Raw genomic sequence first — 25,763 nt, forward strand, 5'->3', positions numbered from 1 at the left:
TTTTTTTTCCTTTTCTATATTTTTAATGACCTTTTGCTTTCTTTGTGTATGATGTCCTTGACATCATCCCACAATTCATCTGGCCTTCAGTCATTAGTGTTTAATGCATCAAATCTATTCTTGAAATGCTCTTTGAATTCAGGTGGAATATACTCAAGGTCATAGTTTGGCTCTCATTGGGCTTGTTTTAATTTTTTTCAGCTTCAACTTGAACTTGCATATGAACCATTGATGGTCTGTTCCGCAGTCGGCCCCTGGCCTTGTTCTGACTGATGATATTGAGCTTCTCCATCGTCTCTTTCTGCAGATGTAGTTGATTTGATTCCTGTGTATTCCATCTGGCAAGGTCCACATGTAGAGTCGCCATCTGTGTTGTTGAAAAAGGTATTTTCAATGAATAGGTCATTGGTCTTGCAAAATTCTGTATGTGATCTCTGATATCATCTCTATCACCAAAGCCATATTTTCCAACTGCTAATCCTTCTTTATTTCCAACTTTTTCGCATTCATTCCAATCACCAGTAACTATTAATGCATCTTGATTGCATGTCTGATCAGTGTCAGGCTGCAGAAGTTGGTAAAAATCTTCAGTTGCTTCATCTTTGGCCTCAGTGGTTGGTGTGTAAATTTGAGTAATAGTCTTATTTACTGGTCTTCCTTGGAGGCGTATGGATATTATCCTATCACTGACAGCGTTGTATTTCAGGATAGATCTTGAAAAATTCTTTTTCACAACTGCAACAACATTCCTCTTCAATTTGTCATTCCCGGCATAGTTGACCTTATGACTGTTAGATTCAGAATAGCCAATACCAGTGCATTTCAGCTCACTGTTGTCATCATTAGGTGCTGTCGAGTCGGTTTCGACTCACAGCGCCCCTATAGAACAGAGTAGAACCTCCCCACAGGGTTTCCAAGGAGCAGCTGGTGGATTTGAACTGCTGACCTTTTGGTTAGCATCAGAGCTCTTAACCACTGCACCACCAGGACTCCTTCAGCTCACTAATGCCTAGGATATCGATCTTCAAGCATTCCGTTTTATTTTTGACAACTTCCAACTTTTCTTGATTCATACTTCATACATTCCACGTTCTGATTGTTAATGGATGTTTGCCTCTGTTTCTTCTCATTTTGAATCGTTGCAGGGTTAACTCAGCTCACAATCCTAATAACTGTCTTTCATTTGCTCCATTGTGTAATGCAGAAATGGGGCTTCATCTTATTTTCATTCAGTAATATTTCTATCACATTTAACCTGACTGTTTTATGGAAAGAAAGAAGCTTAGAGAAGACCAAGCATGTTTAAAAATCAAAGAGACCGCGTTTAATTTAGAGAGTGAAAGTCTAAAGTGAGACTGTAATCATGGTTAACTATATCTTGCATTGGATGGAAGCAGCTATTCACTAACCCCTGATGAAACTAATGTGGAAATTAATTTAAAACTATAGACTCAGGGGTTAGATACCGTATGAAAAATAGCTTCCTGACCGTGAAATTATGAAACACAACAATGAGTTAGTATGGAAAATTATGGAAAACCTTCATTTTATGAAAGTCATTTAACATAGCAAAAATTGTATCTATCTCGAATGGTTTATGGTAATTTTGCCTGAGGCCAGGGGAGGAAATTACTTTGACTTTTTCAGGCCTCATCCAGGCTTCAGATTCTTTCATTTCTAATGGAGTCCGCAGTTTTCTTTTCTGTCAAAAGTAATTTCAGTTGTCATTCTCCCAGGATATATGGCACGTTTAAGTGATTGAACTCATAATCACTGAAATGCTTACCAAGATTCGGGCTTTTTATTTTTCTTTAATCTGCAGGTTTAAAAAATACCCATTCTTCAGGTTCTCTAGGCCTAAAGCAGTACCCAGTACATTTCCCAGTCTTCATTTTTTTTTTTTAAATCTCTGTCATCTGTCTTCCTGTTACATTACTCAGTGGTGTCTCTTCCTGGCATCTTTTTCTTTTTCCCAGCCCTTTCTCAAGCCCATTTCCTTCACTTCTCAGTCACTGCCAATGACTCAGCCCTTGCTTTGGTAGTTCTGAATTCTGACTCTACCCTTTAGGTGCTATGGGACCTTCAGGGTATTAACGTGAAACCTCAGCTCCTGAATATGTAAAAAGGGGATAATAATATTACCTGCCTCATGGGATGGCTGTAATAATTACATAGGGAGATGCATAAAGCATTCAGCACAATGCCCAATAAATACTGGCTATCATTTTCCCTGTTGCCATCATAAATGTGGCAGCAGCATCTAATGAGTAAGAGTTTTCACTTTTCCTTCTCTTCACAATTTTTCTTAAGGCAAAAGAAAAATTATATTTGCTGTTTTTCAAGCCTTTTACTTGTGCCCTCAACTCCTTATTCTATCCTCAAGAAATGTCCTTCTGTTTTCTCTCGGGTCTCCAGTCTTCCCTTCTCTACAGGTTCCTACTTTCTAATCTTCAAACGTGCTGAGTCTTCCCTGTGATAAAATGCCTCCCCACAAACCATAGGATGAAGTCAGAGCCCTTTAACACGGCATTGCAGCCCCTCTAGGACTTTGGCCCCAAAGCCTGCTTCAGCCTAACCTCCCAGAGTTCCTTTCCTCCCACTTACAAGCAAATAACACCCAACAACTCATGCATTTCCTTGTACAGATCTGAAGTTTTATATTCTTTTCCTGCCATTTCCTCTGCCTGCATATTCTTTTCCCATCCCTATATAACAGGCTCTCATCCTTCAAACAGACTAGTCCTCAGCTCTCTGAGATCCAGTCCTGAGCCCTTCTTCTGAGCACCCACAGTAACCTGTGCATACCTCTATATTTACAAAGACTCTGTTATGTAGAAATTAGTTCTGGATTCTTACTCCCAGTATTCAGTGAGACAGATGTGTCCTCATCCTTTTACTCTGAACGAGGACCTCAAGTTATTAACCTTTCTCCTCCACATCAACACCAGACATCTTAGAGGAGAGTTCACACTTAGTCCTCATCTCCTTGAAGTCTGGCTTTCTGCCTGTGTCCCCCACTCCAGATGTACTCATTCTGCACCTATATCCTGGCTGTCTTAGAGTGCACTGATATAGTGGACTGATTAATGGTGTACCCTCTGGGTTCAAATCTTGTCTCTACCACTTATGGCTGGCTGCCCATGGGCAAGCTTTCTCACTTTTTCTAGCCTCAGTTTCCTAATCTGTAAAATGAGGATAAAAATATTCACCTGCTGTCATGGTTTGAATTATGTCCCCCCCAAAATGTGTACATCAGTTTGGCTGGGCCACGATTCCTGGTACTGCGTGATTTCCCTATGTGTTATAAAACCTGCCTCTATGATGTTAATGAGGGAGGATGGGTGGCAGTTGTGTTAGTAAGGCAGGACCTGATCTACGAGACTAGATTGTGTCCTGAGGCAATCTCTTGAGGTATAAAAGACAGAAGTGAGCAATGAGACAGGGGGACCTCAAACCATCAAGAGCACGTCCTTTGTACCGGGGTCCCTGCGCTGAGAAGCTCCTAGTCTGGGGGAACACTGATGAGAAGGCCGAGGGAGAGAAAGCCTTCCCCTGGAGCTGACACTCTGAATTTGGACTTTTAGCCTACTTTACTATAAGGAAATAAACTTCTTTTTGTTAAAACCATCCACTTGTGGTATTTCTGTTATGGCAGCACTAGATGACTAAGACACCTGCCTTACGAGATTGTTGTGAAGACTAAATTACATAACGTATAGCACTTAACACTGTGCCTGACACATAATTAGTTCTCAATAAAGGTTAATTATTATTTTTCATTATCAAGGTCCTTAGAACAGTTGTTGGCATACTGTAAGCATTCAAGAAAATATCAAGCGACAAACTTACAAGATAGGTGGTACTATCATTCCCATTTCTTAGAAGAGGGAATTGGAGCTGAGCAGTTAAGAATTTGAACAAGGTCACAAACCTTTACCCGTTTTTTAGGTATGGGGACATTATAACTTGACTGTCCATCCTCCAGCCCACTGCACCCAAAAGCAGATCTATCATCTTCTGAAATGTAGAACAAAATTCTAACTCACAGAAAAGGACCAGACTTACTGGCCTGACAGAGACTGGAAAAACCTCGAGAGTATGGCCCCCAGATACCCTTTTAGCTCAGTAATGAAGTCAGTCCTGAGGTTCACCCTTCAGTGAAAGATTAGCAGCCCCATAAAATGAAACGAGACTAATGGGGCACAACAGCCAGGGACAAGGACTAGAAGGCAGGAGGAGACAGGAAAGCTGGTAATAGAGAACTCAAGGTCGCGAAGGGAGAGTATTGACATGTCACGGAGTTGCTAAACAATGTCATAAGACAATATGTGTACTTACTGTTTAATGAGAAACTATTTGTTCTATAAACCTTCCTCTGAAGTACAATAAAAAAATTTAAAAAAATAAAACTGAAAAGATACATATAAAAAAAAAACTGTCATCTTCTTCCTGAATCTGTGATTCCTAATGAATGTCCTATTTCGTGTGACCAGTGCCACATGTATTCCACTCTCCCAAATCATATTCTACTTACCTTTACCATGTACTGCCATCCATCCACCCCCAAGCTGGTTAGTCATCAAGTTCCTTTTTGTTTACCCCAAGAATGCCTCTTGCATTTCTTCCCACCCCCAACCCCTGCCTTTGGGGACTAGGTCAGACTCTTACTAAAGGGTTTTGTATCACTTCTTCCTAGCCTTACCACAGATACCTCTTACATCTATTCGTGTGTTTCATTAATTTCTGTCTCTGTCACTTAGTGAAAGCAAGGCCATGTATTGTCATGTTCATTATTTTATCCAAGTAAATGCTGCATTGCCTGGTAGACCTACTTTGCCTGGTAGACGTTCAGTAAATATTTGCCAAATGAATATATGAATGTTCCTGCCTTTTCATTCACTTATATCACTGTAGTTCAGTGTTTCAAAAGTGTGGCACACGTACAGCAATTTTAATTCATACACACAAGGAACCTCTAGGGACAAATAGAAATCACAAACCTTTTAGATGCTACTCCATCAAGTGGACACTTCCAGAGTCCAATAATTTTATTATGTTTGTTTTTAGTTACTATTTGTGACGAGTAATTCTAGTTTGCCATTTACAGTACTTTTACAACAAATGAATTTACATTTTTTAAGGGAGTTACTATCAAGATAAATAGTGACTCATAATACAGAAATACGAGGATATGGAAGAATTGGGAATGTGGTCGATGAATCACTGCAGTTTGGGAAACAATGATCTAGTTTATGCTCCTTGTATATGTTTTAATAAATAAGTGATAGCCTTATAAGTGAGAGGCTTTTCCCCTAACCTGAAATTATATATATAAGGTAACGTAAGGCCCAAGTTTCCCATCCATCAGTCCAACCACAAATTCAAAAACATTTATTGCTTGCTTGCTCTGTGTCAGGGATTTTGCTATATACCAGCAACATAAACATGAACAAGGTAAGGGCCCTCTATTTGTGTGTAGAGAGGAGCAAGGAAAAGCTTATGGACTGATAGCAGCCATAGAAACTAAGAACAGTGATAGAGGTGTGCCTAGTAGCACAGTCCTGAGAAGGCAAATAGCCCAGCCTTGAGGATTCTCAGAAGGCATCTCTGAGGTGATTGTTTAGATGCGTGTTTACCAGGTTCAGAATGGACAGAACAATATTCTAGGCCAGGGTTTCTCAACCTCAGCCCTGTCGATGTTTTGGACCTGATAATTCTTTGATGTGGGGCACTGCCCTGTGCATTGTAGGATGTTTAGCAGCATCCCTGACTTCTACCCACTGGATGCCAGTAGCTCCCCCGAGTTGTGACAACCAGCTGTCCCTGGAGGAGGGGAAAAAAAAAAACCAAACCCGTCGCCTTCGAGTCAATTCTGACTCATAGCAATCACATAAGACAGAGTAGAACTGTCCCATAGGGTTTCCAAGGAGCGACTGGTAGATTTGAACTGCCGACTCTTTGGTTAACAGCTGAGGAAGGGGAATGCTGAATCTTTCCGGTTGAACACCACTGTTGTAGGAGGAAGGCAGTGCCAGATGCAGTGGCACAGGGGCATGCCAAGGCATTTAATGAGAAATACAAAAGGCTCAAGGTGTGGGATAAGTGGATGAAAGGTGATGGCTTTGGTAAGATAGATGAGTCACAGAGAGTGAAGGACTGACAGCAAGCCGATGAACTGAGATTTTATGCCATTTAGAACAGGAAGTGAGGGAAGGTTTTTAACCAGGATACTACTTGATCGAATTTGGGAATATGAGGGTGGGAAATCAAATTCTTATGGAATCTAAATGTCAGTCTTCCAAAACCAGATGCCCGATGACTCAATTAGTCAAGAAGCTCTAAATAGTTCTGTTGTCTAAAATGTAGGCTATTGCGTGTTCCTTACTAAATGTAAAAACATTTTACCAGTCAAGCATGTGAAAATGGAGATAATATTATTTGCCAAATGGGTTTTATTTTAATTTGAAGAGAGAATATATTTTAGAAATAATAATGTTCTTTTATAACCTTAAGATTTCAAGACTAACTTGAAGCAATAGGAAATTATACATATTATCTATGAATCCCAGTGTTTCAGCTCCATGGCAAATTGAATTTATTATGCTTATATAGGAGACCTGGTGGTGCAGTGGTTAAGAGATTGGCTGCTAACCAAAATGTAGGCAGTTCAAATCTACCAACTGCTCCTTGGAAACCCTATGGGGCAGTTCTGCTCAGTTCTATAGGGTCACTGTGAGTCAGAATGGATTTGACGGCAGTGGGTTTATGTTTATATAATTTTAAAGATCTTCGTAGAGCGAATAATTCAAATGATTTCAGTTATCTAAGAAAGTACCATATCTGCATAAAATGTCTAAATGAGTTTTATTATTTTCTTTAAAAAAAAAAACTCAGAACTTCGTTTTTTTCTTTTTTGAGAATGTTCATCTCTTTCTGCAAATAATAGCTACAAAAATGGCATTTCAAAGTCATAACAATTTTTTATTTTCATAGTTTTCAGCTGGGAGGCTGAGCTGAATGCCTTGAACAATTCTCTCACTACCCATGAGAGCATTAAGCCGAAATGACATTCTTGATCAGCAAAGGAAGCCATTGAGAAATATTTTAACATAACATTTAAGAAACATTTGAATGGCTCAACCAGCAATATTCTCTTTTTTTCCTTCATTCAAAAAAATGTTGTATTTTCTCTTTTAGGAATGCTAGAGATTGGCATTTGGGTGGACAGAGACTTAAAATCTAATGTGTGAGGTTTGGCTTTCCCTCCTACTCCTTTCTGTTTCCTCGCCCTTCCCACTAACAACTAAATCAGAAGCTGCAATTTGTGTCTGTTCTGTCCAAGCTCCAGAAATCCCTTAAGAATGGCCATTCATAATGTTAGCTATAATTAGAATCAGGGAAGACCACACTTTGCACTGACAGCTTATTTTTGTTTGAAGAAGTGAGTTTTGTTCAGAATGTTTTAACATTTATGAAGGTTATATATATATATATATATATATATATGTATATATATATATAAATCTGTCCAGTTTCCACAGAGATTTCAAATGATTTTAGATACGCTATTTGGTTATATTATCCTAGTTGAAAACTTTGTTGGCTGGTGCCACAGACTCCTCAGACAGCCTTAAGATTTTCTCTCGGAAGCATTAGAGCTTAATGTGTTCCCCTTTAAAAAATTCAGTCTGGAATTTGAAAGCAGTGGGTGCCTATTTGATAATAATTATCAATGTGTAAGTGTGTCTGTATCTGTCTTAAGTCTGGGCTCAGTTAGTTATGCACAAATAGCAGTGCATTCAGTATACAATTATTGAGCACCTACTATGTTCCAGGACTAAGGTTATAGAGATAAACCCTTTAATTAGGTTTTGACTTTCAGAATAAACCCAGTTGCTGTCTAGTCAGTTCAACTCCTGATGACCCCACATGTGTCAGAGTAGAACTGTGCTCCATAAAGTTTTCAATGACTGATTTTTTCAAAAGTAGATTGCCAGGCCTTTCTTTCAAGGTGCCTCTGGGTGTTCTTGAACCTCCAACCTTTCAGTTAGCAGCCAAGTACCTTAACCATTTGCATACCTGGGGACTCTAATTTAAGAATATATTACTCTTATTTTTTATACTTTTATTACTCTTTTTTAAGAATATATTACTCTTATTGTGAATGGTATGTACTAATGGGAATTAGGGGAAAATATTTTAGCAGCCCTGTTGTAACAGAAAGAATACATTTAAGAATATATAAAAAGAAAGCGTATATAAATTGTGAATTATGTATGCTTTCTTCTCCCTCTTGAAAGTCTTCATTGTCATTAGTGTCGTAAAATGGGTAGAAATTAGTAGATGTAGAAGTAAATACAAACCATTTAACTGTGATGCTTGACCACAATATTATGAAGTTCAGAAGAAAGCAAAAGGTTGAAACCAGATGCAGGCTTCTGCTTAGCTGTGGATTTCACACATCTGCAGTGTGTTCCTTTCTGCTTTGCAGAGGTGAATAGACACAGTTAAATCTACTGAGACAAGGACCAGACCTGTGCTTCCTAAGTTAAAGTAAACTCCACTTGGGAAATTTCAAATAATGTTAATCAGAGTGAATGATGCTGTGTTCTCCATGTGTAGGAAAGAGCCATTTACAGAACAACTGTTATGTCTTCTTGAGGAATGAGTTTCATTCAAGTGTTGTTATCTTTATGTCTTTTTAGAAAGTGCAACAGTATACATTAATAATTCAAGCCACAGACATGGAAGGAAATCCCACATACGGCCTTTCCAACACAGCCACAGCTGTCATCACCGTCACCGACGTCAATGACAATCCTCCAGAGTTTACGGCCATGACGGTAAGCACAGCTTGCCGCTCAAACACCTTCAGGTCTATGGTCCATTCCTGAGAAAGTTTGTCATGAGTAAGAAATGTAGTAAGTAGAGGTGGAACTTGTTTACGCTAATCAAAGAATAGCTACTGACTCCAGCATTTTCAGTCACCAGGGCTTTAAATGAAGCACCCAAGTAATTTTGTTTTCTGGTAATCTCCAAGTTCACAATTAAAGTTGCTATAATATGCCACCTGGAAATAATGCCCTAAAAGGCTTGTGCTGTTTTTAACAAAATACTTATAAATATTTTCAGGTACATGAATTACATGACTTATTTGTGCTACTTCTCTAGCACATAAGGATCTGTATCTTGAGTAAAATTACCACAGACAAGTCCTTTTCCCTAACCCCACATTCATCACCCACATACTCACAAGTGGCCACTAGTTTTAATATTAATGAAACTGTAACATAATTTAGTAGAAAAATGGGCTGCTGAAAAAAGTGATAGTGTTTTTAAAGTCAGATATAAATGCTGTGATTACCTGCATTACTGGTTTCCTCGTTTAGTGGAGATAATAAAGATTTAATGGTGCAGTAAAGTTGGGGTGATGTAGTCATCAGCATGCTGTCCTTCAGTGATCCATGGTACTCCTCTGACTGAAGTCTGTCTTTCTGTAGTTCTATGGCGAAGTCCCTGAGAACAGGGTAGATGTCATAGTAGCTAATTTAACGGTGACGGATAAGGATCAGCCCCATACACCAGCCTGGAACACAGTGTACAGAATCAGCGGTGGAGATCCCACGGGGCGGTTCGCCATTCATACTGACCCAAACAGCAACGACGGCTTAGTCACTGTGGTCAAAGTAAGTGCCCACTCTCTTAATCATCAGTAGCCACTCAGCAATGACCTATGTATGAGTCCTCTGTTCCTTTATTATGCTGTTGAATCTTAGGCCTTTTTTTTTCCCCCAAATATATTTAAATCTGGAATTAATGTGTATTTTGGGGAGGATCGTACTTCTTATTTTTAAATTTATGTTGATACTGGGGCCAACATATGTATTCTCACATTATGCCTGGAATATGATTATATTTAAATTGGCTTAGACATTTGGACTCATCTGAAGATAGGACGGGCCTCAACAAGGTAGCTGTCAATGTAGTTGATATATTAGTGATATATTACATTCTGTTTTTGATGGCCAGTTGATAACTATGAAGAATGATGCTCCACACTTAGTAACCTCAGATCTACAGATTATTACAAGAGTACGGCAGGTAATGAACAAAACAGAATATATCACAGAAGTAAAATGGAATGAGAAGGGCAAGAGAGAGGGCCTATGCTTTTAAAAGGTTTTGAATTTATGCTGCTGTTTTTAAATGTTACTTTCAACACTTTAAGGAGTTGGTGCTTCTGCTCTTTAATTGCCAAAAAACTGAGCGCTGGAGGCAAGGGGGTTGTTCTTTAAGTATAATAAATAAGTGACTATAACTTCAAAGCTCTTTAAAGTCCCTTCCTTCTACCTACCTAGTATAGAGATTTGATTTCTTGCCCCTACCCCAACGCTTTTGATTTGTAAGTGAACCGAAATATGGCCTAACTTAGGTGCACTGAGGTGTCAGTTACCAAAAGTTTTGTATGTACCTGAGAAGAATGGTAAATTTTTCCCCATGTGGTGGGGGTTGGAAACTATCTGAATCAGCCTATCGAGTGGAGAGGCACAGAGCAGTGATCAAGAGCCCCAGGGCCTGACTGCTTGTGTTCAAATCCCAGCTCTGCTACTTGGCAGAGGTGTGACAGTTATTTAACCTCGCTAAGCCTCCATTTCCTCATGCAGAAGGTGGGGATGATGGCAGTACCTAAGCCCATAGTGTTGTTGTGAGGAATAAATGAATTTAATGCACATTAAAGGATTTAGAACCACATGTAACACTTAACATAAATAAACGTATCAGAGACATTTCATGTGGCTAATGAAATCACTCAGAACATGTGTTTGAAGACTGAAGGATGTGGTCAAGGCTAAGAAACTGGTGTAGTGCTAATAATGTGGCTTTCTCCTTAGCTTCCGCTCTTGACCGTTAATTAGACTGTCAGTGAGCCGTGAGCTCTCCCGGCTCTGCCGTCCTGTTACCACTGCACAGTCGTGCTTATCTGCACCTCCACTAGAAGGTGATCAAAGGAAATTAAGGGTCAAAGTCCAGCCTGGTCGCTTGGCTCCTGGTAACGTTTCTGTTAACTACAGGGTCTACTTGAGCTTTGGAAGCTAACATTTGCTGTAAGAGTTATTGGTGCGTTGCATTTTTCTGTTGTTTTTAGATGTGGGGTTTTTACAGGCCAGTAAAATACCCGAAATTATTTTGGAAGACTGCCGAATACTTAGTTTACCAAGTAAGGACAAACACATGCACACACACAAAAAACCCTTCTACCAACAAATACTGTTATTTTTAAAAGGGGCGTATATGTGTGTGTGTGTGTGTATTTAAAAATGTGTACTTCAAATTGTGAATGATATTTTTAAATTGAAGTTTCGCTTTAGGGAAGAAAAAAGGCTTACCATGTTTTCTATTTTTTTGTTTTTGTTTTTTCCATTTCACCAGAGGCTGGTAAACACTTGCCTGGACTGGTAGGAGTCTTTGTACCAATGTACTGTCTTTGTACCAAGAGAGCAGAACTGGACCCTCATTTTCTCACTTCACCTCCCGTTGTTCAGTATTCTTGGTTAACAGTGCTGTTCTTAAGGATAATCAAGTTTGCTCATGTACCTGAATAAATGGATCAGTGTAATTATAGCTTGGATTGTTATGTGAACATAATCTTCAAGTACTGAAGATTTATAAATAGGTTAAACAGAGAGAAACCTTTTCGTCGTTGACCATGCTAATGTATGGTTTCCAGAAATTTAAGAGGAACCTTATGGTGCAATGAAAGAAAAATTAAAGTATTTTGGAAATGCAGCGCACAGAAGAATAAACTGCAGACTGCAAATAATTATATTTCCTACAAAAATATGTTCTCCTTTTTTTTTCCCCAGCCAATCGACTTTGAAACAAATAGGATGTTTGTCCTTACTGTCGCTGCAGAAAATCAAGTGCCGTTAGCCAAGGGTATTCAGCACCCACCTCAGTCAACTGCAACTGTGTCTGTTACGGTTATTGATGTGAATGAAAACCCCTATTTTGTACCCAATCCCAAGATCATTCGCCAAGAAGAAGGCCTTCATGCTGGCACTATGTTAACTACATTCACGGCTCAGGACCCAGACCGATATATGCAGCAAAATATTAGGTATGAATTGCCATTTATGGTGGTTCTGTGCAGTAGATACTACACTCCGCATTACATTTATTTAATTTACCATTTGAGTAAGAAGTTTTCATTGGAACCAAAACTACTTACTATAAAATAATTTTTCATTATTTCATGAATTTTCCCCTCAGTAAATCAGTGGCTGTATTAGATAGGAAATATAATGGATCAACTTTTGTATTATTTGTTATTATTTTGAAGAAAAAAATTGTCTCTGCCTCCTTTTTCCTGCCCTCTTTTTCTTTTTTTCCTTTTTGTTTTTTTAAATAATTAATAATGATTTAGCCTGAGCTTTTATACCAAACAGAGCCCTGTTGGCTCACTGCTTAAGAGCTCAGCTGCTAACCAAAAGGTTGACAGTTCGAATCCACCAGCCGCTCCTTGGAAATTGTATGAGGCAGTTCTACTCTGTCCTGTAGAGTTGGGATGAGTCGGAATCGACCCGATGGCAGCGGGTTTGGCTTTTTGTTTTTAGACCAAACATCACAGAAAGGTTCTACAGTGAGTAAGTAGGGGACTCTCAGAAGATAATAATATTTATCTTTTCTCCACACAAGAAGAAAAGAAAACTCATGCCAAAACTAAGATCTAAGAGCTAATTATTTTTATCCCTTACCTATGCAGCAGTTATTAGATATGTAAAACTTAAGTGTAAAGATTTCCAGCCTCAGCAAAATCTAATTTATACTTTTGGATGAGTAAGTAGATGCGGAAGAGCCTACCCCCCACAACTACTCTTCCATAGCTGGTGATGATAATTAAAAAAATTAACTCATATTTTATTTAACTTCTTTCAGGACTGCTGCTAACAGAGAACTATTTATCTTGTCTTCTCCATGTCTCTATAAATTGAACTCAGGCCAGTTAAATAGCTAATTATTAGATGTATTTGAAATCCTATAATTTTTTGCCTCTCAAAACATAGCATATTGTTTTCAGTCTGTATACTGATTAGAGTCCCTGGGTGGTGAAACGGTTAAGTGCTCGACTGCTAGCTGAAAGACTGACCATTGGAACACACCCAGAGGTACCGCAGAAGACAGGCCTGGCAATCTGCTTCTGAAAGGTCACATCTTGAAAACCCTATGGAGCAATTCTGCTCTCCACACATAGGTCACCATGAGTTGGAATAGACTTGCCAGCAGCTAACAACAACAACAAATATTTTGGTTATTCCATCTGTATATTGGTTGTCCTAACTTGAAAAATTCACCCCCATTAAAAACAAGTTAAAGATAATAAATTCCTGACATAGACTTAGACAGCGGGACTTTCCTAGCAGGGAGTGTGGTTCTGAGGCTTAGAGCAGTGTGGAAGATCCTAGTAGGAATGGGATTACTGGGATGTCCCCACTATGGCCTCCTCTCCGCCATGATAAGGTGGCAAAATGTTTTAGGAGTGTTCTGTGATAGAAATCTAAACTTCTATTATAATTTCTTTTAGGTTCTATACATTAGAAAAAACCACACCCATTGCTGTTCAATCGATTCCGACTTGTACGACCCTATAGGACAGAGTAGAACTTTCCCCTAGGGTTTCCAAGGAACAGCTGGTGGATTCGAACTGCCAACATTTTGGTTAGCAGCCTAAGCTCTTAACCACTGTGCCACCAGAGCCCCCCAATACGTTAGGACATGGCTAATTTAGAAGGTATTTTACCTCTGCCACTGATAATCCTTAAAATGAATCAAGAGCCTAAAACGAGGTATGTGAAATCTTCCCGAGACCCCAGTAGGGAGACTGTGCTAGTAGGCATGCCTGACTGACTGAACACAACCTTTGTGTGCCTCCCAAAACCATTGCCACAGAGATACGATTTCATGTTAAAGCTGGCTTTCCAACCATAACCTGCAAAAATGTAAGTTAACCAGCTGGTTGTATGTGGAATTAAACCTGTAAAATATGCTTTTTAAAAAATGCATATCAAAATAAGTAAACTTGCTGCGTTTTCATTTTGTAGATACACAAAATTATCTGATCCTGCCAATTGGCTAAAAATAGATCCTGTGAACGGGCAAATAACTACAATTGCTGTTTTGGACAGAGAATCCCCAAATGTGAAAAACAATATATATAACGCTACTTTCCTTGCTTCTGACAATGGTACGTAACTAAATACAGTCACCATATCATCCTGTAAATTGTTAAAGAGAGGAGAGCCTCATCACACATGCATCATCAGGAAATGAGGCTTTCTACACAACTCAGTTGTCTAGAAAACTGACCTTTATTACTCTGAGGCCCAACTTTTATTTTCTGTTTCCAATGGACTTTCCTGGTGGTGAAATGGTTAAAACGCTTGGCTGCTAACCGAAAAGTCACCAGCTTGAACCCACCAACCCACCAGCCCACCAGCCGCTCTGCAAGAGAAAAGACCTAATGATCTGCTCACTTAAAGATTATGGCCTTGGAAATCTCATGGGGCAGTTCTAGTCTGTCCTACTGGATCACTAGGAGTCGGAATCGACTCGACAGCATCTAACTACAAGATAAAAACGACTTACATAAACCTGCGTGGACTCTTTGGGCATTGTTAGCTGTCAGCATGACCTGTGTTTAAGGCAAGCTCTGGCGTTCTCTCTGACCACCTGGGTCCAGATTCCAGCTCTAGCACTTTCTAACTGCAGAGTTGGTGACATGTTTTTAAACATCAGCTTCCTCTTTTTGGAAAATAGGGGTAAAGTAGCAGTACCTAACTCATAGGGTTTGGGGGAGATAAAAGTGCTTATACGTATAAAGTGGTTAAGGAGTGCCTGACACAAACTAAGCACTCAGATATTTCATGAGTCACATGAGGACTGAGACAGCATTATACAGTGAAAATAAGAATGGATTTGGAGTTACTCAGACCAGCCCTTAGTAACAGCTCCACCACTTACAAGAGTGGATGGCCGTGAGCAGTTGACAGAGACTCAGGTTCCTCATCTGTTTAAACCTACTTCGTAGGATTACAGTGAGATAATGCACATAAAGCAACCGAATACTTTTTCAAGCAGGTAGCTGGTTGAGCTATAGATATCATTACTACATGGTGTTCTTCCCAAGATGAGGTCTCTTGTTCTGTAGTACTTATTTGAAAAAAATTACAATATTTCATAGCTATGTTTGAAATTTTAAAAATTCTTTTTTATATTCTTTTGTGCACACATGTTGGTTTTCCATCAAAATAGTAGGTCTGCAAGATCAGGAGCCCTGTGATCTGCTTCTCTCCCATTCCCCATAGTGCCTGGAGGAGCGAGATGCACACAGGGCCCCGAGTGATGGACAGCCGGAGCGGGCAAGGTACAGGACCATGCTGAGTGGGGCACACATTGTCTCTGGGCTCAGCACCTGCAGAGCAGCATTGGAGCTCAGGGTAATCCTAGGAGGGAAGCCAGAAGTGGCTTTGTTCCTAAAACAGTCTGTCCAGATGCTGAGGCAACTAGATGTTTTCGAGATTACACAATGATAAGGGAAGGAAGGCTAAAATCTTTGAGAATTTCACGGGAATTGAGGCTTGTTCAGCATTGATTTCTAATTGTTCTCCCTTTTAAGGTATTCCTCCTATGAGTGGAACGGGTACGCTGCAGATCTATTTACTTGATATTAATGACAATGCCCCTCAAGTGTTACCACAAGAGGCGGAGACTTGTGAAACTCCAGACCCCAATTCAATTAACATCACAGCCCTGGATTATGACATTGATCCAAATGCTGGACCATTTGCTTTTGATCTTCCTTTGTCTCCAGTGACTATTAAGAGAAATTGGACCATCACTCGGCTTAATGGTAAGAACAGGTTAATTATTTGAATATATGTGCAGTTGAGAGGTTTGAAATCTGGTATGAAGTTAATTTTATGGGGCTTTATAACCCCGTAAAATATATTTTAAAGTATACTTAACCTTTAGATAAGAGATTAAAAGCCCTTAAAGTTGAAAAAGATCTTCACAATACAACATTGTTATAATCCAGTTTACATGTACTAAAGGAGTCCCTGGGTGGCGCACACAGTTAACGTGCTCAGCTGCTAACCGAAAGGCTGGAGGTTTGAGTCCACCCAGAGGTACCTTGGAAGAAAGGCCTGGCGATCTACTTCTGAAAAATCAGCCATTGAAACCCCTGTGGAGCACATTCTTCTCTGACACACACTCACCATGAGTTGGAATTGACTTGACAGCAATTGGTTACTGGTTTGGTGATGAGGCAGTAAATACACTCTAGAAAATACTGTGTTTTTTCCTTTGTGATGTGTGTTAACCATCATGCTGTATTTTTCCTTTTTCATATAGGTGATTTTGCTCAGCTTAATTTAAAGATAAAATTTCTTGAAGCTGGTATATATGAAGTCCCAATCATAATCACAGATTCGGGTAATCCTCCCAAATCAAATATTTCCATCCTCCGTGTGAAGGTTTGCCAGTGTGACTCCAACGGGGACTGCACAGATGTGGACAGGATTGTGGGTGCAGGGCTGGGCACTGGAGCTATCATTGCCATCCTGCTCTGTATTATCATCCTGCTCAGTAAGTGCTTTTAACAAATGTTTCTTCGACTTAAATTATTTTTGCTTCCGGGAGGTTTAGCAAAGTATCTGTGGCTGTTGCAGGAGAAAGGGAAGGAGGGGGAAAGGAGGACTCAACACTTAGGGGACACTGAGCTTCTGTGAAGAGTGATGGAAAAATTCGGGAACAGATGGGGTGATGGTTGAACAATGTGATGAACATAATTAATGTCACTAAACTGTACATGTGAAGATTATTGAAATGGCAAAAGTTTTGTTACATAATAGATATCTACCACAATTATATTAAAAAACTGATAGGTTAAGGATAAAAAAAGTAAGCTACCAAATTTCTACGACCTCTGAGGATTTTCTCACCAATATATATGGGACAGCCAAGCCCACTTCACAATGAAAAACACCTGAGCGTTGTTTCGAGCACTTACGTTTTTACAACAAACCTACCCAGCCTACCACTTTCATGGCCTCTTACCATTTTTCTGATACTGATTGCCTGAAGAGCTGTAGCAGACTCTTTTCATAAGAAAGTGTTAAGCAGCCCTAACTTTGGAGCGCTTTCTAATGGTTTGAGTACGAATTTATGGCACGTGGTAGATGATTTAGGAAAATGACTATATTGCTTTCCTTCACTTCCTTCAAATAAAGCTCAGTCAGCAACCTCCTCTGGTCATGCAGGAATCAAGGTATTTGTTTCTGAAGGGCTGTGTAGTAGAGTGAGCGATTGTACTTCCCATACAGCACATTTGATAATAGAAATGATTACATAGCTTGATAAATTATCTATCTTTAGAGTAAGTGTAAATTAAGGAATTGCTCCTTCTTAAGACACTTCGCAATCTTTGGTTCAGTGGAATGCAAGAAATTAACCACTGGAAAGTACTTTAGGAACCACTTCTGAGCATGCAGGTTAAAAGAATAAATTGCCTCAGCCCTGTGTTTTATTGTGGAATCGCAGCAGGACTTAGCTTATCGTGTGATCATGCTATACACCAATCACTTTCTTGAAAATGTTGGCCATTTCTTTTATGTTTTCTCCATTTACAAGTGTGTTCTGGTAGTTTAGAATTCTGTTCCTTTATTCTAAGCAATTACTATAGAAGCCTGAGCATTTTTTACTTCCTGTGTGGAGACTACTTTGGCTATAATTTGAAACCTGCATGCTATACTAATAACCCACTTGCTAGATTCTACCTTGGAACAATGGCAAATGAGATCATGTCTCTGGCTTTAAATGGCGGATATTTACTTTTATGGCCAATAATAAAAATGTGCTCAAAGAGGAGTCATTAAATCTTTTGCTTCAGGATGTAAACTGATATCCCCAGATTTTAGACAGAATGTGTTCCTAGATGGTCACTTAGGGATATGTTTCAGTTTCAACTGAAATGTGGCATATATGCCAAGCTTATAAAGAAAGATGTAGGTATGATGGATTATGGCATGAAGAAGTGACTATAGCTCTTTGAAGGAAGATGAATTGGTACTGATTTTAACGTCAACTCTTTGGAGTATTTATGATGCCAGACCTGGCACAAAAGTGTAAAGCACAAAAGCCTAATGGTATTCCAGTGTTCAAATTAATCCTCTTGTCTTCTTACCTGAAACATGCAGTTTGATATGAACAGAAAGCAGCACAGTGCGGTAAAAAAAATACTGGTGCCAAGAGAGTCAGGATCCAGTTCCAGATCCAATTCTAATCTGCTGCCCTAGCCATCATGGCACATGCTCATTGCCCTTGAAACTTGGTGTTCTCCCTGAAGTTGGGGGCATAATGACCACTGGGCAACATGAATAAGATGTAAATTAAACAATAAGTAACAATTTAACTTCCTGTTGTTTCATGTTTTTAGAATTAAAAGCATTGTATCAAGGCTGCCCTCTAGCAAGCCAACGGGGAAAATAGAGAAAGTTGTTATCCACTCTTGTAGATGATGAACCTGAGGACAGAGAACTTTACCCACTGGGCGCCCAGGACACCAGGGAGTGGAGCCTAGTCTTCTCTAAACCCAGTGTTTCTTCCCCTGCTCTGTTCTGTATCTCTTAATGTGATGCTAGAAATAGATAGATAATAGAATGAAAACTGCATCACAAGCTATAGACCCACATAAGTATAAATTGTTAGTGAACGCTATGATTAGATAGATCAGACTTTAAAAATTACAATACTACCTTCTGTTTTTTACTGTTTTCTTACCTAGTCCTGGTTTTGATGTTTGTGGTATGGATGAAACGCCGTGATAAAGAACGCCAGGCCAAGCAACTTTTGATTGATCCAGAAGATGATGTAAGAGATAATATTTTAAAATATGATGAAGAAGGTGGAGGAGAAGAAGACCAGGTGAGCAATATTTTAAATCTTTAAAAGGAATTTTCATGAGAATATAATTTAAATGATAGAAAAAGTGTTAATGAATGCAGTAAGAAAATGACATCAAGTTTCTTATTACATTATCAGACATTTGGTGAATTTTTTCCAACATGCACTGCATGTATCATGAAGTTTTTTTTTTTCAAAGTGCCAAATGTCATTGCACTTGTTTTGTGAGAACGTCATTAACATTGTTTCAAAGATCCTTGGATTTAAACCCAATTCCAACTGTATTTATACTAATAAAAATATTTTTCTTTATAGTTTTTCTTCATTGAGTATGAAAAATATATCTAATAGTAGTTTCTGTTTGGGGATCTAGATATTTATATGTATGGTAGAAAAAGCACTAGATTACCAGTCAGTTCAATATTCCAGATGCTATTTCAATCACTGGGGATGTGGAGGGGGCATATCCTCCCTCAAGGATCTTATATTCTTGAGAAACATTCGAAGTTAGAGACAATATCTAGTTCATCTTTGTATCCATTGTGTCTGTCATGATGCCTGGCTCATATAGTTTGCTCAGTAAATATTGAAGTTCTGGTTATAAAATAATGTGAGATTCTGTATTACTGTGTGCATATGAAATGGCATTTTCAAGGATGAGAGTGACTAATAGATGGAAAACAAAGATTTTTATCTGTTCAGAAGTTACATTTCAGGTATCATGAACGTGAGCTAACATTTATAAGGTCTGTACTACATACCAACCATCCTGTTAAGGACTTGGAATGTTGTTCTCTCTTAAAATCTTTAAAACTTGTGATGTTAGTACTGTGAATAATCCCCACTTTTGTGATCGAAAACAGACACTATAAGGTATTGGATTCTACAAAGTCATACAACTAGGAAGTGATAATTGCAAGATTTAAATCCAGGTCTGCTGATGTGAGAGCCAAAGCTTCAAACTACTCTGATATACTACCTCTGGAAATTACCTGGACTATATGAATGTAATCCTTGAGAAATCACGATTTTAGGTATTTCCTGGATACATTTAATAGTTAAGTTATTCCCACTTAATACAGATATCATGTTTAGTAGTCTGAAAAAGAATGCAGAATTCTTGGGTCTTAGATGATTGTCAGTAAATTTAAATATTTGTTTCTTTCTTACATCTATATGCGGACACTAATGATAGGCCTGTTAATGTGACGAAAATGAAATTTTCATGAACATATTTTCTCTTTCCCGTCTTTAATCCTTTGAGGAAATAACGTATCACTCTTTGTTTTACAAAGGGCATTCAGATCCGTTATTGTGTTTAATCTTTGTGACAACCTGTTAGAATTTTCCATTTGCAGAAAGTTTCACGATTTGCTCACAGAATTTGTAACTGGCCCAGCCAGGACTCAGGCCCACATCTTCTGATTTCCAGGTTCAGTGCTGGTAGATAATACGTCAGCTTTCTCATTCAGAGAAGATGGGTGTTTAAAATATGTTGAAAATGTGACTCAAGTGTGTAAAGCTGTTTGAATACTGGCTGGTTAAAGTGTGGTTAAGAGCTCAGGCTGCTAACCAAAGGTCAGCAGTTCGAATCTACCAGCCACTCGCTAGAAACCCTGCAGGGCAGTTCTACTCTGTCCTATAGGGTCACTATGAGTCGGAATCGACTCGATGGCACTAGGTGTGGGTTTATCAGTATACCCCAGTGTTTCTTGCTTTTAAATGTCTTTGAATGTTCAATTTTTTGTTTGGCTTAATCCTTGATTTATCCTTTCACTTTCTTAGGCTATGTCCAAGGCCAGTAAACATATATTGATCACATTCTCTTATATGTTTTATTTTTGGTATTTTGCTTTTCATGTCATTGTGCATAATTTTCTAGGCATTAACCTAAACACAACTCAGTGAAACCTCAGTAAAAAAATTAGTGACTGGAGTACTGCATGCTGCACACAATCGGAGGATGAGAGGTTATCTCTTAGGGACTGGAACAGGATTTGATCTGGATCTTTCTCCCTCCTCCCCACCAGTCTTTTTAGGAAACTGTTTAACAAGGTTGTATTTGTTGTCGTGGTTTTAAGGAGAGACTTACTGAATTTATTATTCACAGTAGATTAGTGCTTGAGATCAAATGGTAAAACATCTATTGCAAGATTTATTAAATTGATCATCAAATCTTCAATCTTTTCTTTTCCTGATCTCTGAAATTTTCTTTGCCCTAAGGTACACTCTTGGGCATAAATATGTTGCCCATTTCCCAGTTCCCCAGTAGCCCAAGGATTTTTCTGGAACGTTCTTTGGCTAATTTTTTCTTTTTTTTTTTAATTTAGTACTGGTCTCCCTGTGGTGAAGACAGCCCTGGTGGCACAGTGGTGAAGCTCTCGGCTGCTAACCAAAAGGTTGGTGGTTCAAACCCACCAGCGGCTTGTTGGGAGAAAGATGAGCCAGTCTGCTTCCGTAAAGATTTCAGCCTTGGAAACCCTACGGGGCAGTTCTACTCTGTCTTGTAGGGTCACTATGAGTTAGAATCAACTTGAGGCCAACAGATTTGGTTTTATGGTTTTTTTCACCCCATGGTGTCTTTTGTAGCCTCTTGGCACTTTGATAACATGTTAATCTGGATCAAGAACCTTCTCCCACCTCTGACCATCTTGTAATTTTCATGTGCAGTTCTCATTATAGAAAATTGGGACAAAATTGCATATGGGTTTTTTATTCATTCTAATTTTACCTCATAATAACAGTATAAAGTGTGCAGTGTAGGAATGCTACATACAGGGTTCTATCACCTCCACCTCTTAAGTCACTCATGAATCCATTCGCTTTTCTCCATCACCAAGGCCACTACCTTAATTTAGGTCAGTATCATCAATAATCTGCAACAGCCTCCTAATGGAGTCCTGTCTCTGGTTTAACATCCCCATCTGCTCTTCAGAATTTTTCAGATTTCAGACTTCTTCCTTAGCATAGCAGCACTCTCCCCCTGCACCCAACATTGGGGTACCACAAATGGTAAAAGTCTCTGGAAGAGAGTCAGGGGGTAGGTACAGACTCCCTTGAGGTGCCCATTCATCAATTCTGTCTATCTACATGTGGCCTCTAGTGGGTCCTTCAAAGTTTGGGTGATTTTTCCTTATGCTTTTAATGGCAGATTCCTTTCTTCCTCTTACTGTTCCTCCAGGGATAAAAACAGCTACGGGTCTCTTTTTTCTTAGGAATGGCTCGTTATTTTCTATACTTTAGTTCAGCTAGGCTTCATTATGTTCTCAGGTATCTTATGGTTTCAGAAAGTGATCTTGCAACATATCTGATCTGACTTGTTCTCGGTGTTATAGTATGAATAATGGTCTTGTGACTTTTCTGTACCTCAACCAGAAGTAGACGACTTCCTACAGATTGTAGAGTATAACCACCACTCATATAAACAAAGAATATTTCCAGCACCCTACGAACCTCCCTTATGCCTCTTGTCAGACAGTATCTCCTCTACCAGAAGTAACCAGTCTTTTATATGTTCATCACCATAGATTGGTATTACCTGTTTTTGAATTTTAAGTAAATGGTATCATACTATTTGGTACTTTTTGTGTCTGGCTTTCTTAATCCAACATATCTGTGAGATCCATTCACATGGTATATAGATGTAGTTCGTTTTTGTCATAGCTGAATAGTATTCCATTGTAAGACTTAACCACGTTTTATGTATCCATCTTACTACACTTGGATAAGGGAGTTTATCCAGGTGGGTTATTATTAATAAAACTGCTGTGAACATTCTTGTGCATGTGTTTTGGTTTGTACTTACGAGTTGAATTTCTAGGTCATAGGGTGTGCACATATGCTGCTTTAGTAAGATCGTGCCAGTTTTCCAAAGTAATAGTACCAGTTGATTATACCTTTCCTCCTACCAATTGCTCCACGTTGTTACTAGCACTAGTTGTTGTGGTTTTCATCAGGCTTTTTAAATTTTACCTGCTCTGATGGTAAATATCTCATTTTGGTTTAGCTAAGATGTTCCTGTTGACCTATTTACCATTTTGATACCTTCTTTCCTGAAGTTTCTATTCTGTTTATCTATTTTTCTATTGGGTCATCTGTCCTTTTTATTGGTTTGTAGGAATTCCTTCTATATTATGTATATGAATCCCTTGTTAGATAAATATATGGTAGATATCTTCTCCTGATCTGGAACTTCTCTTTTTATTCTCTTAAAAGTATCTTATAAATAGATGTTTTTAATTTTAATAACATCCATTTTATCATTTTTTCCCATTATTGTTAAGAGTTTTTGTATCTTATTTAAGAAAACTTTGCCTGCCTTAAGGTAATAAATTTCCCCAAAAGTATCTTTGTATTATCTTGAAGCTTTATTGTTTTAACCTATCACAATCAGTCTGGAGCCATCTGCAGTTGATTTTTCATTTGGTATAAGGTAGGGATAAGGGCTCTTTTGTTGTTTTTCTGTATAGATATTCAGCCCTGTTTACTAAGAAGATAACCCTTTTCCATTGCATTGAGGTGCTTCACTTGTCGTAAGGCAGGTGATTGAATATGTGTGGGCCTGTGAGCCTGTTTCCCAACTCTCTATTCCATACTGTTTATGCTATTTGTTTATTCTTGGGCCAGTGCTACACTGTTTTAATTACTGTGGCATTCTACTATGTCTTGATATCTGATAGGGTAAGTTCTCCAACTGTATTCTTCAAGAATTTTTTCACAATTTTTGGTGGATTTTATCTTTTACTTTTTTTATTATTATTAAGAGAAAGAAACTATTTAATAATCTTATTTTCTAAGTGAATTTAATTGAAGTATTTCTCTGTCTTGTAAAGAGATGCTAATTGCTTTAAATGTTAAAATATTGGTGGAAAGTTTGGTTTTGTGAAATATACTGTATCCTGTTTTCCGTAATGCACATGTGGCTCTGCATTAAAAGTTCTGTTACTTAGTAGTGTGCATTAAATCTTTCTGACAGTGGAATATGATTCATACTTTATTAGCTTTTTGAAAATACTCTCTCTTTACAACAGTAGGTCTTGGAAATGGGATTGGTGCCATGTAACACTCTAGGCAAGTTTTAGTCTATTTTTATACATACCTTTTATTACAAAGCATGTGTGTTATATCAAGATGTGGGTAGGATTTTTACAACAATTAAAAAAAAAAGAAAGATGCGGGTGGGGATTGTGCTGCAGTGTGTGGACATGGATTGTGATAGTCAGACAGTGGTCTGGGCAGTCTTGAAGCATCATAAGCCTTAGGACTGAGCAGGTCTCATAGGTCAGTTGAGGTATTTGGTAGATGCCAGATAATGAGTGTGGTTACAGGCAAAGACCAACCAGGTCTGCAGCAGCAATGGTGAAGACTATAGTGCCTGTTCTAAAGCTAGCTTAGCCAAGATTCCTATTCTCCCTGCCAAGAATTCTTACAGGAGCTAACAGATTAGAAAGAACACAAAGCAAAGCTGTCCTTTACAAGGGTAGTCCTTATCTTTCCTGCTGTTGATTAGCATCTTTCTCTGTTTAGTTTTTGTGCCAAGGTAGAGGTTGCTAATTTCTATAATAAAGTAAGTGAGAGAGGCCTGAAAGAAAAAAGAAGGGGTGCGGGGTCGAGGGGCCTCTATGTCTTTCTTTTCTTGTTTTATATGTGATCAGACTTCTGTTAGAGCTTATGAGTATTCTGCTCTGGTTTAGATTATCAGGAGACGAGGCTGGGCCTGTATTTGAAACTAACATGAGAGGTGTTTTGAACAGGAGCGTTATCTCCTCACAGTGCTGTCGGCTGTTGTACAGATGCATTCAGTGTAACGTCCACTCTTCAGAGGTCGAGATGCCTTCTTTATCTGCTTCACTGCCATAATAGCAGGGCTTTTGGTGGTTATCAAGTCACGTTTAATTACTTTCATTAGTAAATGTCCTTCAGTTCCTTTCTGGCCAGTAGGGCTGGTTGCAGATACTATATCACCTTTAATGTTCTTTGCATCTAGTTCCTTCCATATCAGCATTGCTAATAAAGTCAGAGTCAATGCACAATAGAGCTGATAGCTCATTTTACCCTGGGACTATCCACTTATAGCCCCAGGATAGGAAACAGAAGCTGTTAGCTTCCTGCTCTTTAAAACTTAGACTTAATAATGATTGTTCTTATATTAAACCAGCATTTATCAAATGTGTAGTATGCTCACAATACTCACTGGTGCTCACTTTAGCAACCTCTACCTAAATCATTCCACAGTATGTGGCTTCTTTCTCCATAATAATAGCAAAAGCTATCGTTTGATGTACCCTATGTGTTAGGCCCCCGACTCATGAGTGCCCCATTCACATCAGAACTAATGCTGCCCTGTCCTGTGTCATCCCCATGATCAGTTGCCAGTCTGACCTTGGTAATCCATAGGGTTTTCATTGGCTGACTTTCAGAAGTACATGGCCATACCTTTCTTCCTAGTCCATTTTAGTCTGGAAGTTCCCTGACATGTGTTCAGCATTGTAGCAACATGAAAGCCTCCAATGACAGACAGATGGTGGGTGCACATGAGGTGCATTGGCCAGGAATCAACCAGTATCTCTTGCACCTAAGGCGAGAATTCTACCGCTGAACCTCCTCGAGGGGAGCTAACAACAACAACAATGTATTAGGCTCTGTACTAAGTGCTTTATATACATTGCTTCATTTGACCCTCAAAACAGTATGGCAAAGTCAACAAACACTGTTAAAAACCAAAACCAAACCCATGGCTGCGAGTCGATTCCAACTCATAGTGACCCTATAGGACAGAGTAGAACTGCCCCATAGAGTTTCCA

The 25,763-nt window shown here is 38.9% G+C and overlaps 1 protein-coding gene across 2 annotated transcripts in view; it reads left to right on the plus strand.

Annotated features, from left to right (window-relative positions):
* CDH2 (cadherin 2) overlaps positions 1 to 25,763 on the plus strand; it is a 262,696-nt gene that overhangs the window by 202,480 nt on the left and 34,453 nt on the right. For both annotated transcript variants that reach the window (XM_004387755.3, XM_012558891.2), the window contains 7 exons: positions 8,706 to 8,843; positions 9,501 to 9,686; positions 11,865 to 12,118; positions 14,100 to 14,242; positions 15,674 to 15,907; positions 16,411 to 16,644; positions 18,842 to 18,981. In XM_004387755.3, the coding sequence (XP_004387812.1) occupies positions 8,706 to 8,843; positions 9,501 to 9,686; positions 11,865 to 12,118; positions 14,100 to 14,242; positions 15,674 to 15,907; positions 16,411 to 16,644; positions 18,842 to 18,981 (1,329 nt within the window). The remainder of the gene's footprint in view (positions 1 to 8,705; positions 8,844 to 9,500; positions 9,687 to 11,864; positions 12,119 to 14,099; positions 14,243 to 15,673; positions 15,908 to 16,410; positions 16,645 to 18,841; positions 18,982 to 25,763) is intronic.

The sequence above is a fragment of the Trichechus manatus genome, unplaced genomic scaffold (assembly GCF_000243295.1).
Source record: "Trichechus manatus latirostris isolate Lorelei unplaced genomic scaffold, TriManLat1.0 scaffold00193, whole genome shotgun sequence".
Taxonomy (NCBI): Eukaryota; Metazoa; Chordata; class Mammalia; order Sirenia; family Trichechidae; genus Trichechus; species Trichechus manatus.